The sequence below is a fragment of the Phalacrocorax aristotelis genome, chromosome 1 (assembly GCF_949628215.1).
Source record: "Phalacrocorax aristotelis chromosome 1, bGulAri2.1, whole genome shotgun sequence".
NCBI lineage: Eukaryota > Metazoa > Chordata > Aves > Suliformes > Phalacrocoracidae > Phalacrocorax > Phalacrocorax aristotelis.
This window is the reverse complement of record NC_134276.1, coordinates 86449245-86465442: the sequence shown is the minus strand read 5'-3', so window position 1 is coordinate 86465442 and position 16198 is coordinate 86449245. Positions and strand designations below refer to the sequence as shown.

At 40.8% G+C, this 16198-nt stretch overlaps 1 protein-coding gene across 2 annotated transcripts in view; it reads left to right on the top strand.

The window, feature by feature from the left end:
- Positions 1–16198, top strand: part of MAP3K15 (mitogen-activated protein kinase kinase kinase 15) — a 97169-nt gene that overhangs the window by 34994 nt on the left and 45977 nt on the right. Inside the window, exons 4-7 of one of the 2 annotated variants that reach the window (XM_075096555.1) lie at positions 8263–8334; positions 11702–11895; positions 14400–14568; positions 15832–15938. In XM_075096555.1, the coding sequence (XP_074952656.1) occupies positions 8263–8334; positions 11702–11895; positions 14400–14568; positions 15832–15938 (542 nt within the window). The remainder of the gene's footprint in view (positions 1–8262; positions 8335–11701; positions 11896–14399; positions 14569–15831; positions 15939–16198) is intronic. The other variant, XM_075096545.1, reaches the window with a different exon arrangement.

Below are 16198 nucleotides of genomic sequence, written 5' to 3'. Positions count from 1 at the left end.
CTTCGTCCAGTCCCCAGGGATTTCACCTGACTGCCATGACTTTTCAAATATAATGGAGAGTGGCTCAGTAACTACGCCAGGCACTTACCTCAGGACTCTGGGATGCATCTTGTCAGGTCCCACAGACTTGTGTATGTTCAGGTTCCTCAGGTGGTCATGAACCTGATCTCCCCTTACAGTGGGAGGGGCTTTATTCCCCTGGTCTCCATCCTGCAGTTCATTGGCTTGGGAGGGGTGAGGAGAGAGGTTACCAGTGAAGACTGAAGCAAAAAAGTTGTTGAGTACCTCACCCTTGTCCTCATCTGTTGATACTAGACTGCCATTCTTGTTCATGACGGGGTACGCTTTCTTTGACTTTCCTTTTCTGGTTGATGTAACTGTAGAAGCCCTTGATATTTTTTGTATCCTTTGCCAAGTTCAGCTCCAGCCACGCCTTGGCCGCCCTGACCCCATCCTACACAACTGGGCAGCGTCCCTATACTCTTCTCAGGATACCTGTCCCTGCTTCCACTGCCTGTGCAGTTCCCTCTTGCTCTTTAGTTTGGCCAGCATGTCTCGACTCAGCCATGCCGGTCTCTTCCCTTGCTTGCCTGATTTCTTACACCTGGGAACTGACAGCTCTTGTGCTTTATGGAACGCATCCTTAAAGTTCTCTTCTGTTCCCTTGCCCCTGAGGACTGTTTCCCAGGGGGTCCTGCTGACTAACTCCTTGAAGTCTGCTTTTGTAAAATTTAGGGTCTTGACTATACTCCTTTCTTTTCCCATATCCCTCAGGAGTGTGAGCTCCAACAGTGCATGATTGCTGAAGCCTAGGCTGCCTCCAGTCTTGACATCACCTATGAGCTCACTTGCATTGGTGACCATCAGGTCCAGTGTTGCATCCATCCCCTCTTTTGTAAGATAAATGTGCTCCCATATTGCATTCTTTTTTCAGTTTCTTAAATCAGAAATTACAACAAACTAATTATCAAGCTAAATAGTTAATAGGTTAAAGCTGTATTTTTTTTCTAAGTTGGAGCTGACTTCAGATAGACAATTGCTTTCCCTCCCTTTCAGATCCAATGAGTTGTCATGAGAGGCTTGCAGTTTGCCGCTGCCCCAGCATGGTGCCACTGCTTCATTGCTTGGTTAAATATTTTACAACTGTATGGGCAATGTCTTGTTGAAGTTAATTGCTAATGAGGGCTGCAGTGCTAGTTAAGTTTGGTGTGAATTTGCTATGCCCAGTCAAGTACAGAGTTACATTACCATTTCAGTTTCAATGCTGAATAGTAGATACAGTAATTAATATGCCTGTACTAGGGTTTTGTGTTTTCCTTTCACTTTTCCTGTCTTGGAGACATGTTGGAAAGAGGATAGATACTTGATCTGCTAAGCCTTCCTCCAACCCAGAGGTAGCCACAGGAATACCATTGCTGGTTTTCTGAAGTGAAGTCCTCTCCATGTCCTAAGGTCTGTGTCCATGCATCTGCAGTGTGTATAAGGGAAGAGGGACAACTGAGATTGCTGCCAGGCACAGCACACCATTCTTCCAGCATCACGACTGAAACTTTCTGTGCTGGCTGCTGTAGCTTGGAGCTTTCTCTGAGATTTCCCTGCCCTCACCTTTGCTATTTATCCTGCAAAATCTCAAGTCATGTACAAAGGTGAAAAAAATTATAGTATCGAATGGATGTTAAAGACACAGAGAAGATGAATCTGTAGTGTGTTGTCTGGGTGGATTTTCTTTTGTGCATTACAAGTAAGCCATGAAGAAAATTGATCTTTTCCTTGTAAAGAAACATTATTCTAATTCAACATCGAGGAGGAGACAAGAGCAAGGAAACTTGACGTAAAGCTGAAAACAATGCATAGAAAGAAAGTCAGCAATTAGTTTGAGATTTGGCCTGAATACAGCTGATCTAACAGTGAAAGTTATACAGCATCATGCTGCAGTGGTGTGAGTCCGAGAGATTTAATAGCTTACTGTCTGAAAAAAAGAGTGTAAGAGTAGGAGAACTTCCTTCATTCCCTCCACCATCCAGGAATGAAGTTTTCAAGGATAAGATGGGGAACGTGGTTCTACTAGTCAAGTTCTACTTGACTCCCCCAAAGAAGATGTTAAAATTCTGTATTAATAATTTATTGCATACTTGAATACAAAAGGAAGGAATTATGGGCTATTAGAGTTCAGTTCCCAAGAAATAATTTCCCTGACATGAAATTCAAGGTCAAGATTCTGTGTCCCATCAGTTAGGTTTTCTTCTGTAGAGCTCCTCTGAGCTTTGAGTACTATTTTCTGCCAATTTTACTGAGGGGGGTATGCACAGCTTCCTAGTTTCTGTAAAAATTCTTATCGATAGAATACATTGCAAATTTGCAGTCTTGTTTCACAGAATCACAGAATCCCAGGTTGGAAGAGACCTCAGGGATCATCTAGTCCAGCCTTTCTAGGAAGAGCACAGTCTAGACAAGATGGCCCAGCACCCTGTCCAGCCGAATCTTGAAAGTGGTCAACGTGGCCGAGGCAACCACTTCCCTGGGGAGATTATTCCAATGGTGACTGTTCTCACTGTGAAAAATTTCCCTCTCAAGTCCAATCGGAATCTCCCCAAGAGCAACTTGTGTCCATTCCCCCTTGTCCTCTCCATGTGATTCCTTATAATAAAGGAGTCTCCATCTTCTTTGTAGCTACCCCTGAAGTACTGGTACATGGTGATGAGATCCCCTCTGAGCCTCCTTTTCTCAAGGCTGAACAAACCCAGCTCTCCCAGCCTATCCTCGTATGGCAGCTTCCCAGTCCTCTGATCATCTTGGTGGCCCTTCTCTGGACCCCTTCCAGCCTGTCCACATCTTTTCTGTATAGCGGGGACCAGAACTGGACACACTAGTCCAAGTGTGGCCTGACAAGCGCTGAGTAGAGCGGGATAATGACTTCTTTCTCTCTGCTGGCGATGCCCTTTTTGATGCAATGCAGCATCCTGTTGGCCTTCTTGGCCGCAGCAGCACACTGTTCGCTCATATTGAGCTTCCTGTCCACCAGGACCCCAGGTCCCTTTCGACAGAGCTGCTCTCCAGCCAGGTGGATCCCAGTCTGTGCTGCGCTCCTGGATTATGTTTTCCCAGGTGCAAGACCTTACACTTCTCCTTGTTGAACTTCATAAGGTTCTTGCTGGCCCACTCTTCCAGCCTATCCAGATCTTCCTGCAGAGCAGCTCTGCCTTCTGGAGTGTCTAGTTCCCCACTCAATTTGGTGTCATCTGCAAACTTCATCAGGCTACACTTGATCCCATTATCCAGATCACTTATGAATATATTGAATAATATTGGGCCCAATATCGATCCCTGGGGGACCCCACTTGTGACAGGTTGCCACTTTGAAAAAGAGCTATTTACCACCACACTTTGGGTGTGGCCCGTCAGTCAATTCCCCACCCACTGCACAGGGCACTTGTCTAGGCCATAATACATTAATTTCTCCAGGAGGAGGCTGTGGGGGACTGTATCAAAAGCCTTGGAGAAGTCCAGGTAGACAATGCCCACCGCCTGCTCCCTGTCTACCAGGCAAGTCACTTTGTTGTTGTCGTGGTTTAGCCCCAGTCAGCAACCAAGCACCACGCAGCCGCTCGCTCACTCCCCCCTGGTGGGACGGGGGAGAGAATCAGAAGAGTAAAAGTGAGGCAACTCATGGGTTGAGATAAAGACAGTTTAGTAGGTAAAGCAGAAACTGCGCGCGGAAGCAAAGCAAAACAAGGAATTCCTTCACCACTTCCCATGGGCAGGCAGGTGCTCAGCCATCTCCAGGAAAGCAGGGCTCCATCACGCGTAACGGTTACTTGGGAAGACAAACGCCATTACTCCAAAATGTTCCCCCTTCCTTCTTCTTCCCCAGCTTTATATACTGAGCATGACGTCATATGGTATGGAATATCCCATTGGTCAGCTGGGGTCAGCTGTCCCAGCTGTGTCCCCTCCCAGCTTCTTGTGCACCCGGCAGAGCACGGGGAGCTGAACAAGTCCTTGACCAGTGTGAGCGCTACGTAGCAACAACTAAAACATCTCCACGTTATCACCGCTGTTTCCAGCAAAAATCCAGAACATAGCCCCATACTAGCTACTACAAAGAAATTTAACTCTATCCCAGCTGAAACCAGGACAGTTGTAGAAGGCCACCAGGTTTGTCAAGCACGATCTGCCCTTAGTGAAGCCATGTTGGCTTTTCCCAGTCACATGCTTCATTTGACTTGTGATGGCCCCAGGAGGATTTGTTCCATAACTTTCCCAGGGATTGAAGTAAGGCTGATGGGCCTATAGTTACCTGGATCCTCCCTCAAGCCTGTCTTACAGATAGGGATAACATTTGCCTTCCTCAAGTCCTCTGGGACATCCCCCATTCTCCATGACCTCTCAAAGCCATGACCTCTCGAAGATTATGGAGAGTGGCCTTGCAATGATGTCAGCCAGCTCTCTCAACACCCTTGGGTGGATGGCATCAGGGCCCATCGATTTGTAGGGGTCAAGCTTCTGTAATAATTCATGTACTAACTCTTCCTTCACTGATGGTGGGTCGGTGTTTGGATCAACTGGCAATTTCGTTCCCAAAACCTGGGACCCGAAAGTGTTGGTAAAGACAGAGGTGAAGAAAGTGTTGAGGACCTTTGCCTTTTCAGCATCGTTGGTGATTGACTCTCCTATTTTGTTTAACAGTGGGCCTATGTTCTCCCTCTTTTTCTGCTTGTGGTTGACATACTTGAAGAAACCTTTCTTGTTATTTTTGACATCTACGGCCAGTTTCAATTCGAGCTGGGCTTTTGCTTTTCTAACTGCATCTCTGCACGCTCTGGCAATGCCCTTGTAGCTATTGATGGATAATCCTCCACTTCTCCATCTCTGGTATGCTTCCCTTTTGGATTTGAGTAGACTCAGGAGGTCATAGTTGAGCCAAGGGGGCCTCTTGCTCTGCTTACTTCCCTTTCCTTTGTAGGGGATAAACTGGTTTTGTGCTTCCAAGTGAGAGTTCTTGAAGAACTTCCAGCACTCACTAGCTCCTTTGTCTTCCACAGAAGCTTCCCATGGAATCCCTCCCAACTGAGCCCTGAGTGAACTGAAGTGTGTTCTTCTAAAATCCAGAACCCTTGCCTTAGAGCTGACCTTCAGCACACTCAGCAGGATCCCGAACTCCACAATATTGTGGTCACTGCAGCCAAGGCTATCACTAACCAAGATATTACAAAGCAGGCTTTCTCGGTTTGTGAATAGCAAGTCCAGAAGTGCCTCATTACTGGTTGGCACATCTAACATTTGTATCAGGAAACAGTCCTCTACGCATTCCAGGAACTTGGTGGATGACATGCGGGCTGCCGTATTGTTCTTCCAGCAGGTGTCTGGGTAGTTGAAGTCACCCATAAGGAGCAGGTTCTGTTGGCCAGAAGCTTGCTTTAGTGCCCCAAGTATCTCTTCATCAGCATTTTCATCTTGGTTAGGAGGTCGGTAGCAGATGCCCACTGTGAGGTCCTGCTTGGAGATGACCCCTTTGACTTTAACCCAGAGGCATTCGATAGAGCAGTCACAGTCACCATAGTTAACTTTGATACATTCGAGGTTTTCCTCAATGTAGAGCACGACTCCTCCACCTCTTCTACCCTGTCTTTAGGAAAGAGCCTATAACCATCCAATAACCCAGTCATCTGAGTTGTCCCACCATGTTTCAGTTACTCCTATGATGTCGTAACCTTCTGAGTGGGCATGGAGCTCTAGTTCCTCCTGTTTGTTTCCCAGACTGCATGTGCATTTGTATACATACACTTGAGGTGATTACTCTTCTGTTTCACATCTTGGGAGACAGCTAAGGAACCTTTATCACCACACTGCTTGGGTTGACTTACTCCCCCTTTGGACGTGCTGGTATGAGGATTTCTGCAATGGATCCCACCCCCCAGGTCCTTCAGTTTAAAGCCTGCCTCACCAAATTAGCCAGCCTACTGCTGAAGATTCCCTTACCCCTTTTGGACAGGTTGATTCCATCCCTCCCTAGCATGTTGTAGTCATTGACGAACACCCCATTGTCATAATAGCCAAATCCCTCATAGTGGCACCAGCCATGTAGCCAGGAGTTGATATACATTATATGCCTGTTTCTGGCTGCTCCCTTCCCTTGAACTGGCAAAATGGAAGAGAAGATAACTTGGGCACCACTGTTTTTCACTTGCTCCCCCAGGGCTTGAAAGTCTTCCTTGATTTTACTCAGGTTACAGCTCTCAGTGTCATTCATGACTACATGAAATAGTAGCAGTGGGTAGTCTGTTCTCTTGATGAGTTGTGGCACCCTTTCGGCCACGTCTTGAACCTTGGCTCCTGGAAGGCAGCGTACCTCTCGTGACTCCCTGTCAGGTTGGCAGATGGGTGCCCCAGTACCCTTCAGCAGAGTGTCACCCACCATGAGTACCTATTGTTTGTTTGTTTGTTTGTTTGTTTCCTGTGTAATTATGGAAAAATCAAGGTTTGAGAGCACGGTGGATGTTACTGGACTGTAGGGTACAGGAAAACAAATTTATCTATAGAAAATGGGCTTGTGCTTTGGAGTTTCTTTAGATGTCAGATAAACATTGGTTTACTGGAGAAATTAAATTTCAAGGATTTTCAAGAGCAAAAAATGTATAAAAAATAGTCTTTCCCCAAATCAATGTAATAGACAAAATCCATGGGAAAGGCATTCTATTCTGATGCAATATTTTGTTGCTATCCATGATTTTTTTTTTACCCCCAATAGGGAAATTTCCTCTCCCTCTATAGAATTTTGAGGAATTGTGCATAAAAAAAGTCCAAGACTGAGTGAAGGAAAGAGTGCCCAAGGGGCTTTTTAAAAACTGCTGGACTCAGGAAGCAAAACATACAGTCCTTCTGGCAATAGTTCTAGCCCTGGTTTCACATAGTTTGAGATACATACTTTGAATCATTCAGTTTGTTTGAGTGTGGCATTGAAAATACAAACTAGAACTTCCCACGCTGGAAGAATTTTTATGGCAAGCACAGAATATAAGGAGAAAGAATTCATAGTTAATTTTTCCTTAGTTGATGGTATGCCTCAAAAATTTGAATAACCCTGTTAATTGCTTTCAGGGAAGGTATGTAGAGGAAAGTAAGCTGGCTATTAAGCCAAAAGGTTTATTATGGTATACTTAGGCCTGTGGGCCTGATGAAGTATTTTCAGAGTTTTAAATGTTTCTTTTTCATTAAATCCTGTGGCAGCTCTTATAGTAAGCAGAGGATAATGTCTGGGCCATGCAGGAGTCATTAGCAAAAATTCTCCTTGATCTAAAGGAAACATTATTGCAATGTATCCTTGCCACAAGGAATTTTTATGTTGAAAAATCACTTTCTATTGTAATTGGCAGAAAGTCTCTTCAGAGTTTCAGTAGCTGTATAAATTAGACTGCATCTACTATTTCAAGGCAGAGAACATTTAAGAAAACTAAATAGAAAGATTTTGGCTCCTGGACTCATATTCTCCAATTTAGTAGCCCCAATGGATTGAAATGAGAGCCAAGACTCTAAAGTATGATTGTATTATATGAATTTAATAATCTAAAGAAGTAGTATTGCAGAGTAACTTTCTGTTTTTTATTTTCTGATTATTTTTACAATATATAAAAGTTTGTAGGATACCGTCATTTAATGATATATTTCTAGAAAAGCCTGAGGCAGCAGAAGTATTAAAAGAGTTTGCAAAAGGGCACAGAATGAAAGAGGAGTAGGACTGTCTTGAATACAAGCAATCATTTTTCCTTTTGGGGGGAGAATAGGACAAAGGCAATGGGTAGCCCAGTAAATATTAGTTTTAATACCTCTAATAATGAAATATGCCACTGTTGTTATTGATACAATGAAAACTAAGGCTTTTAAAATTAATCTATGAGAGTTAGGTTTTATGGAAATGTTACTGTCTCCAGGGATGCTTATTTGGAGTGGTTGGATTATAGTTAGCTAATCAGGTAATGAATCTGATAGGTTCATAAAAGTAAGACTTGAAAGCATCTTAATGATGACATAAGGAGATATACAGACAAATAGTGTAGATAGAGAAATCTTGTATTCTGGATGGCAAAGTATTGTGCTGTTTTCTTGGCCTTGTAAATATGGACTTGCTATAAATATCTGTATTCATTTTCTGTTGTTTCTTTCTTTAATATCTTCTCTGTTCATGTGTCATGTCTGTCTTTTTGATTCTTACGCTGTTTTGTGGTGGTGTTTTCCTCTTTGTTGTTCTATTTCAATTTGGAGTAGGTTGCCGACCACAAAGCTTTTCTTCAGGTTCAAGTACCTCCTGAATACCACAGTGGTAATCTGATAGGCAAAGTATGTATCACTTTAAATCTGCTTTCTGTTGAATAGATATGCCATTTTATTACTGTGTTTCTAGGCACTTAAAAATGTGTAAGGATACTTTAAGAATAGTGGTTGGCAGGGTCTGTCCTTCAAAGCGATTGCAATCTTGGAGTACTCATCCCTTGCAAGCTAGATCCCAAACATTTAGAATGTTTGGATTCTGGTAATCTCTCTTCACAGTCTTTACATAAAAATACTGCATATATTCAACTTTGGAAGAGGAAGTATTTTTTATATGTGATAATATCTTAGTAACCTATATTATAAGATGGATAGGAATGTGATGTCAGGGAAAACTACTGTGAAAACCTTAATTCTTCAGACAACAGTGGATTAAACTCCCTAAACACTCAAAAGTTTGTGATTACTTTGAGTTATTTTCTGGTATCCTCTGTGTTTTCCTTCTAGCTGCTTTGTAAGGTATAGTAAGTACTCCTAATACTTTTGATGCTGAGTGAGTGGCAAAATGAACTGCATGGCTCAAGTAAAATAATTGTGTTATTAGGTGTGCAGGCATAATTCCCTCTCTAAAAATGCAGAGATTTCACAATTTCACTCAACATTATTTATTTTAAAAAAAACAAACCACCAAACCCTTTAATTCTAGTGTAGCGTCTCTGTCACAAAGTGACAGCTGCACCAGAATAACTGTAGCAGTGCAACTAAAAGAACTGTTCATGTTATTAAAGTCAAAAGTTTACTTTTAACAGCATCAGCAAAATCTTTAGAGGAGTATTTTAAGACAAAAAGCACTCTACATTTGGCCTGTCTTGCCTAGAGCCTAAACACGGCCTATGTGGGCCTAGCTCTTTCAGTCCTTCAACAAAGGCATGGCTCTGTGCTTAATTCCTTTAACCATTTTCCTCTGAAGAGCAGGTCCCTCTCCTAACTTAACTTGCAGTTATTTCCTCTTTTTTTACATTCCTAAACTTTTGGCTCTTTTTGTGGTAGATTTTAAAATGTTATTGAATACAAAAGTTTAATTGCTATCATACTGGCCATATGTTATTTGCAGGACAATGAGGTATGGAGAGCTTTTTTTTCAGTCTGGTTGGTTTTTTTTTTAATTTTTAACTTAAAAATTTCTCAAAGTAAGACAATAAAAATAGCTTAACTACTAATCCTGAAATAAACCAACTCAGCTACAGTCTTTATAAGTTATGAAGTTATGTTATTACAATTAAATAAGTAATAATTTATAGATTATATATATTTGCAGCTAGAATTGCTGTATATGTTACTTCATACATAACTGTGCCATTTATTCATTGTCTTAAAAAGCAATAGTTGGTGTATGACAGGACAGTATATTTTCACAACGATTACCTTTTGGCGTCAGAGACCAGCATCCTGAGTAGACAATCAGAAGCAGCAAGGATGGTATTTTCAGCCGTCTCTAACCTGTGGCAGTATAAGAAAAGTAGCTGGACAGAACAGGTTTTTTATGTAATGAAGATAAGAAAGACTCTTAGAAAGGCAACATACATTATTAGGGGCTTTGTAATTTATTATATGTGAATACTGTACAGAAGAAGCTAGAAAATTGGAGCTGGTTGCTTTTCAGACAAGGTGACATGCTCAAATATGTGCAGGGTTCCTGACTTCAGCACACAAAGATGTGCCTATCATGGATAAAAATGGTGATTTTAATTGCATAGATTTCACTCTCCAAAAAGAGGCAAGAATGCAAGTCAAATAGATGAGATGTTGGCTGAATAAGATTAATACAGTGTTTCAGCCATGTCATCCAATATTTTTCTGAAAATCACTTTGCTGTTTCAGTAGATAACTGCAGTTCTCTTTGTGTCACAAGATACATCATACTTTCAAATTGGATTTTTTTCCATTGCAAGAGAGCTAATTCACTGTTACAGGTTTAAGAATAGAGTTCATGCACAGGCAGCATTTGCATTGTACTGAACTTGGTGTTTATTTGAATAAACTTGAGTCTAAATTGTTTCAACATACTGGTGGTTTCCGTTGCAATTTTTACGACTTTTTTAGTAGGAAGTAAAGATAACATTGCATAACAGATAATTATATTGTTACAACAGAGATACTGAACTGTAGGGTTTATGGGGAAGGAATGTGGCTTGATCTTTATCTGTTAATAATAATTTAAAAACCTAAATCCTTATAGACTCAGATCAGCAACAGCATGTACTGATACAGGGTTTTTCCCATCTGTATTTTTAGTAGCTCCATGCCCTATGTTATTACTTCCTGTGAACAGTTTATTTCTCTTGTCTAATTTATTCATGCATATGAAAATGTACCATCTTCATAACCATTCTTTCCATCATGTCAGTGTTCTCCCATTGTTCAAGGTGACTTTATAAACGGCAATGGCTTTACTGCAGGCTTAGATGATATGAAAAAGAGAAAGGTAGGATTTTGCTGTACGCATTTGATTCCTTGACATCCCCAAGGTGGCAGTTAAAGGGTATTTAATGGTAGTTGTTTGTGTTAGGTGTGTCATGCTGACCCATGCTTCAGTGCTCCTGTCTAGTTACTCTGAAATGGAAAGTTTACTTTTCTTTTAAGCATCAGAGAATTGCCGTAGCTCAAAATGGGATACTGGTGCTTCTAGTGGCTGTGGAAAACTTTGCAGGTTTCTGTTTTTTTGGGGTCTTTCTCAGGAATTGAAGACTCTGAACTTGCTGATTTTGAGCTCTGCAAGGCACTTCCTGTTTCCTCTCCCCTTTCAGCATTTTGATCATGTTTACACTTTTTATGTGGCATATTAAGGATTTTTGGTTTTTACTTCTAGAATTTTGTGTTGGAAGTCTTACATACCTTACAAAATATTTCAAAGTTTGGTTGGTTGGTTGGTTGGTTTGTTGTTTGATGACAACATGCAGCAGATGTTTTGTAGGCTCCTCTGGATTAAACATCTCCATAAAGTCCTTCCAATGCCTCTGTTTCTGTATTTCTCTCTCTCTTTGTGGGGTGCTCTACATCATATCCTTCCTAGCACAGAGAGCGCCTAGAGGATACAAGTACATCTCCGACCCCAAAAATCTGGGCACAGAAGGTTAGCTTGTAACTGTCAGACCCTATTAGGGTCCATGCATCACAAAAAAAATTGAACAGTTTCTTTGTATTGTCGCTTAACAGATCTGGACCTTTATTCATCACCCTTGTTAATATTTATAACTCTCTACAGAAAATTCCTTGAATTTAATACTTGAAAATCTTGTGTTCAACAATGGGCTGAAGCTTGCTAGAGCAGCAGCCTTGATCTAGCTGGTTTTTTCTGACAGTAAAAGATTCTGTGTATACACAAGCATGTTTCCACTTTCATTTGTTTTCTAAACTGTTCCTGTGTTTCTCTTAGGCTTCCAGTGGCAATTATTATTTTATTCCATACATCGTCACACCTTGTGCTGACTACTTTTACTGTGAAAGTGATGCCCAACGAAGAGCTTCTGAGTATATGCAACCCAGCTGGGACAGTATCCTGGGGCCACTTTGTGTCCCACTGGTAGACAAGTTTGTGAGCCTTCTCAAGGATGTTCACGTTACATCATGGTAATTTTACAACACATACACCTCCAGAACATTTGATATTCTTTTTTTAATGTTATGAACGAAGATGCAGAATCTCTAGTAGCGTTGATTTTTTCTTTTTTTTTCACTGCACTTAATATTAGTTTTAAAAGAAGCTGCTAACTTTACTGCTTTCTGTATGTCCTGCAGCTGTTGGCAGTTAATTAACCATGTTATGCTAGAGATTGATTTATGGTTACTTTCTGAAATATCAGTAAGCAAAGGCGGTCCATGAGTAAGGTAAAGTGTTTAAGTATAAATTACAGTGCATAGGGTTGTAATAGGAGATAATAGCCCAGCCTCTTCATAGAGCTTAAAGCCAAAGACTCCTTTTCTGTCACCAAATAAGTGTATATATATGGCAGCAATGGGTAATCAAATGTAACTACCATGGTTTTGTTTTTAGTTTTGGGGTTGGTTTGGGTTTTTTTGTTTGTTTGGGGTTTTTTGTGTTTGTTTGTTTTTGTTGCATTTTGGTTTGGGGTTGTTTTTTTTTTTTTTTAACATTAGCTTTCTGATATTGCCTAATAAACAAGATACTGTTCAGCCACTCTGCAAGAGACTGTTGGAGTTTTGAGGCTTGGGGCTGGAGATGGAAGTCTGTCTTTCTTGATCACTCATCCTGTACTCTCCAGCTAGTCTGGTTTTGTTTGTGTTTCTGGAAAACACTGGGAGAGACTGAGCTTCTAGGTTTTCTTTTCCCTAGTGTCTGAAGCATGAGGTAGCGCTAATGGCCCTCGGATTTCTTTCTCTTTCGCCTCTGCCATCCTACCCAAGTGGAAGGCTTGCCTAAAAAACCTCCTTTTCTTACCTGGTCCCACTCTTAAAATCCCACAGATGACCCTTCCCACACACACCTTGTCCCTTACACCTCCATCCATGGCAGGTCTGCTATTCTCTGGCACCTTGCTGGGCAGCAACTGAGATATTGCTGGCCTGAAGAAGCACGGGCTGTCCCCTGCTTCTCCAAAACAGTGGTAGAGGGAAGGCTACATGCAGGCAACCTGGGAAAGGGACAAGAGGTGGGGCAGAAACTCAGTAAAGTCAGTCAGTATATAGGAGAGCTGTGCTCAGCAGTGCAGGCTCATGAAACTAGTAGCACGTAGTAGTAAATTTTGGTACCACTTAGTGTTTGTGTCATTGAAAAATGATGCTCTGGGCACCAGCTGTCCAAAGTTACCTGTATACTTTGTCTCTGACATTTATGACCAGGGTTCTGAATGATTTTGGTTTGATAAATATGTTAAGTCCTACAGTCTCCCATTTTCAAGCTGAAGTGGCTGAAATAGGCTTTTCTATAGTTGCAGAATTACGCACTGTTGTGGTAGATCCCTGTGAAGAAGATGTAGCTAGATGATCCCTCATTCCTGTCAAAAGCTTGAGTAAGTTTGAAGAGGTTAATTGTTGCATCATTCTTGAAAGTGACACTCCCATTCCTAAGTCATTTGGATACTTTTGAAAAACATAGCACAGGAAGGACTAATTATCATTAGCCTGGTAGAAGGCAGTGTGGGATAGAAACCTGAGATTGGAAATCCATGGTGAGTTAGGCCTAACTTCCACTGACAGTAAAACAACTATTAAAAGCTTTCTCATAGTGCTTACTGTGACCTTGCTGCTTTGCATTATAAACATATCTACATGCTATATGTGAGGTATAATGCGTATTAGAGAACTTTGTTTTCTTTGCTATCTGTAGGGCTTACGCCAAGCACAGTTGAATACTTTGCACTACTCATTTGTAAACAAAAAATGCACTGTATGCACTTGAGTATCTGTCAGGTGCCATCTACTAACTTCTAAACCGTAGACTCCATAAGCTGCTCCAGATAAAGTTACCCCTAAGTAGCCTGTCCAGGTCATTTATAACTGTCATACTGATAGTGTATGTATGATTTTGTATTCTGCAAAAGCTCTGGTGTAGCATTGTGCGCTGATGTTAGTGTAAATAAGATGCACTTACTGGGGGCTTTGACATAGATCCTGCCCACATTATGTATCATGTTCATCAAACAGATTGCAACTCAGCTTTTGGTGGCTTATTTTTGTTTTAGTTTCTTTGGTCAAAAGCCTCGTCTCTCCTTTCGTGATAAAGTCATGTACCTCCTCTTTACATCACACTGGTCTTTCCTCTCTGTGTCACTTTATTATCCCAGCTGCTGCTTCCTCTGGGATACAGATACAAGGTACCACATATGTCGTGGTCAGTAATGGGGCAAAGAAATGCCCTGGTTTTACTGTGTTGATAAAATTATCTCACGATCCTGGTTATAAACATGTTGATACATAGTCCCACAGTCTGAAGTGGGGCGAGGTGGAATATTTATAATGAGTTAATGAAAAATGTGGAAATATTTGATGTGCACCTCACTCTGAGGAAATGGTACTTTTTATTAGAAAATATGCTTTTTATTAGAAACATAACCATGTTTTGTAAGAAATATCTAACAGTCTTCTTCCTGTATGTCTGTCTTTTATTTCTTCAGTGCCTATTATAAAGAAACACTGCTAAATGATATTAGAAAAGCTAGAGAGAAGTATCAAGGAGATGAGCTGGCAAAGGAGCTGGCCAGGATTAAGCTTCGTATGGATAATACTGAAGTGCTGACTCCTGACATTGTCATAAACCTGCTTCTTTCTTACAGAGATATTCAGGTATGTTCCTAAAGGCTAAGGAAGATTGTTTTACTATGGGATTTTGGATCTTGTTTGTTCTTCTGTAATTCATTGTTTGTTAAACAGTGATTCAAAGCTGACACTAGATTGTTACATAGTTTAACATTTTGCCTTCTCTGTTGGGCAACTTAAGGGGGTTTAGACTCTTATTTATTTTGCCTATGAACAAGAGACACAGATTAGGTGAATTCCTAAGGTCTCTTCCTTTGTTTTTAGTAATTTTTAACCTCCTTAAAAAAAAAAAAAAAAAAGATGAAAAGAAAAAATTCCCTACCAAAGCAAGATGTTTACTTTTCCCTTCCCCCCCTTTCCTCATCCCCAAAGTCAGATATATTTAGAAATGAAGAAAATGCATTTGTTGTGACCATTTTATTGGCCAGGGGTGCCAGAGTTGAGAACTATCATTCAAACAAACATTAATTTGTTTTAAAATATAACTGAACCTTTATTTCTTGATTTTATTTTTTTTAAAGTAAGTTCTGCTTTTGCAAAAACACAGCCAGTGTACTGTATTTCCAAACTTACAGTCTGTGTGTTTGACATCCCTTTTAAAATATACTTCCAACCATTCTATGGAAATTTTTTTCCATCAGGAGCTAAGTTGGTTGTTTGTTTCATAAGTATAAATGGGTCTTGAGAGCAGTGGGTGACCATATCATCCTGCATTACCCAACTTTCCATTCTGCGATGCATATTTTCCTGCAGCCCTTTATCCAACTTCATTTTGATCACCTCTGGTGATCATCTGCATCCTTTTGAAAGGTGTTCTCCCTTGAGAAATGTATTCATCTCGAAACATGTTTTAAACAGTTAAATTAAGTAATATGAGGCCATTTGTGATGTCAGTAAACTGGCCTCTTCAGCAATGTATATGCGGGTTACCCCTGAGAAACCAAAATGATTGCACAACCGGCTGACATACTGCAGAATGAACCGTACTCGAGTCTGCAATGACCTGATGAAGTGTCATTCATCAGAAGTCCTTAATAAGGCCTGAAAGAGTCAGACTCATCACCTCTTCTTCCTGATGCTGGGAATGTAATCGATCAAACTGGCCAGAGGGGTTCAGTAATTTGAGCAGTGGCATTGAGGTGAGGAAGGGGCAGGAACTGACATGGATAGACAACATCCCTGTTTAATTCTTTACAAACGTCTAGCAGTCATAATATATTTTAGTTTAGTGATGCTTTCCTCTGCTTTCAGTTTTGTTTTGTTTTGTTTTGTTTTTTTAATTCATACCAGGACTATGATGCTATGGTGAAGCTTGTAGAAACACTAGAAATGCTTCCTACCTGTGATCTGGCTGATCAACACAACATTAAATTTCATTATGCTTTTGCATTGAATCGGTAAGGATGATTGATTGAGCTTGTTTTGTTTTATTGCTGTTCCTTATGGGCTTATATATAAATTTATAGTACAGATAATATAATTTTTTTTTCCCTTTCTGTACACACTGATATCTACCACAGTCATCTTTCCTTAATCCCATACTTCCTGTGTACCAGGACAGCTTCTAACTTTTGAAATCACTGTTTTCCAACAACCAACATTTTGTCAACAACCTGATGAGAGTGGATCTGTTCCAAAGGCCACCTGAGTAATTGTG